This window comes from Cantharellus anzutake (assembly GCF_015039405.1).
Source record: "Cantharellus anzutake strain C23 chromosome Unknown EI90scaffold_90, whole genome shotgun sequence".
In the NCBI taxonomy this organism is placed as follows: domain Eukaryota; kingdom Fungi; phylum Basidiomycota; class Agaricomycetes; order Cantharellales; family Hydnaceae; genus Cantharellus; species Cantharellus anzutake.
The window spans coordinates 21,950-23,576 of NW_024067040.1; the positions used below are offsets into that span (position 1 = coordinate 21,950).

A 1,627-nucleotide genomic window follows, 5' to 3' on the forward strand; every position below is an offset into this window, starting at 1 on the left:
GCAAACACATTGACAGTCAAATTAGCGTGCCTTACAGACAGGCCTCGATTTACCCAGTCTACTGATGACCGATGCTCCATGTGCGATGGCATAGGCCATTTTGTTCAAGATTGCCCTGAGACAAGTGCCACTGGTGTACTCAGATACGACGCGTTTAATAAACTGGTCATGGCTGATGGGTCTCATCTTCCACGCGCCCCCAATGGAAGGGGAAAGGTTCATTTGATTCACGAGGCTGATATGCGTTCCAGCACTGCAATTCCTGAGTGGACACGCGAATATGAACAAGTTGATCAAAATTCTGCTAATCTACAATATGGTACCGCGCCTGACACCGGCGAGTCCGCCTATGAAGTTTCTCATTTGGAATGTATGGATGACACGCTAACACTACCCGACGCCGAGCCAACCACCTACGAAACAGTCCTCCATGATGTCCCCGACTCAGACTCGCGCTCTAATGACGATGACTCTCGTGAGATAGCCTATGACACCTCCGACCTGGATTTGCGCCCCAATGATGAGGATTTCGGTGGAACGGTTTATGACGTCTTCGACTTAGACTCATATTTTGATGATGACAAGGAGAGCCTTTGTGAAGCCCAGTCCATTGCCACGGTGTCCGAAGATCCCATTTCTGCACCAGAGCTCAATCATCAAGAGCTAAGGCCTCGCGGCCTTGAAACGACCGGTCTTGTTTTCCGAAATGAAGTCGAGGAGTCCCAGCCGATCGGGTCCTATCATGAGTTTCGCCCGGCTAACTACAGCAAACCTTGCCGCGCGAGGTCACGCAACAAGGTGTTTGTCCCCAAGCCGTTGCTGCTGGTTGAACGGATTATCCCAGCCAAGGCAACTAGAGTAGTGCCGACGATGTCGCTTGATCAAGATAATGCGAAGTTACCCCCGCGTGCGCTGATCCTCACACCCGAGACATGCAGAGTCAACCAGGCGAGGCTCAGTGATAGCCGAAGTCCTGTTCCACAGAGCGCCCCACGTCACTCAGAACCAGCCGTAGCAGTCGGCCATGTCAAATGCCTAGTTGAGATACGCCGCGAGCATCAGGCTGAAGCCCCATCCAGAGCCGAGTCCGAGTTGCCTAACGATTTAGAGTTGTTCATCGATGAAGACTGTAACGACGCCGAGACCCCTGTTGAGCTTAGGAACACCAAGTCATCGAGCCCAGAGGTGACTCGTGCAGTGTTGTGGTATTCGAGTGACCCACATGAGTTGTACAACGCTAGCCAAGATGTTGAAGCGCCCGGCAATGCTAAGACGCTGCATGCGGAGCCTGAGCTAGACGAAGGCTATATTCCTTCACCCGAGAAAGATCCGGATAAGACCTTAGAGACGCAGCACGGTCTGGGCAGCCAGTCGGCCCAACTTGTGCGTGAGCCTGGACAAACCAGAGGCCCAGCACTCCCAGGTCACCGAGTTCCCTGGTGACACCCGAAACTCTCGATGCCGGAGGGTATCTTGTTCCGAGCATAGACCCGCCCTCGCCTTAGTTTAAGCCGACGTTTACTCAATTTCCAACACTCCTTCGAGTTCTTACATGTGTTCTTATGATTTCCGAGGAGTCCAACTTTTGCGCTTATTTCTTGCATGCGAAACTACATCGTCATTTGTG

At 52.4% G+C, this 1,627-nt stretch overlaps 1 protein-coding gene across 1 annotated transcript; it reads left to right on the forward strand.

Annotated features, from left to right (window-relative positions):
• Positions 1-740: 740 nt before the first annotated feature.
• EI90DRAFT_3082030 (uncharacterized protein) lies at positions 741-1,357 on the forward strand (the record flags this gene model as incomplete). Its single annotated transcript, XM_039061978.1, has 2 exons — positions 741-800; positions 887-1,357. Coding segments are annotated over 2 exons (531 nt in total), but the record flags the coding sequence as incomplete, so codon positions are not given.
• Between the last annotated feature and the right edge of the window lie 270 nt (positions 1,358-1,627).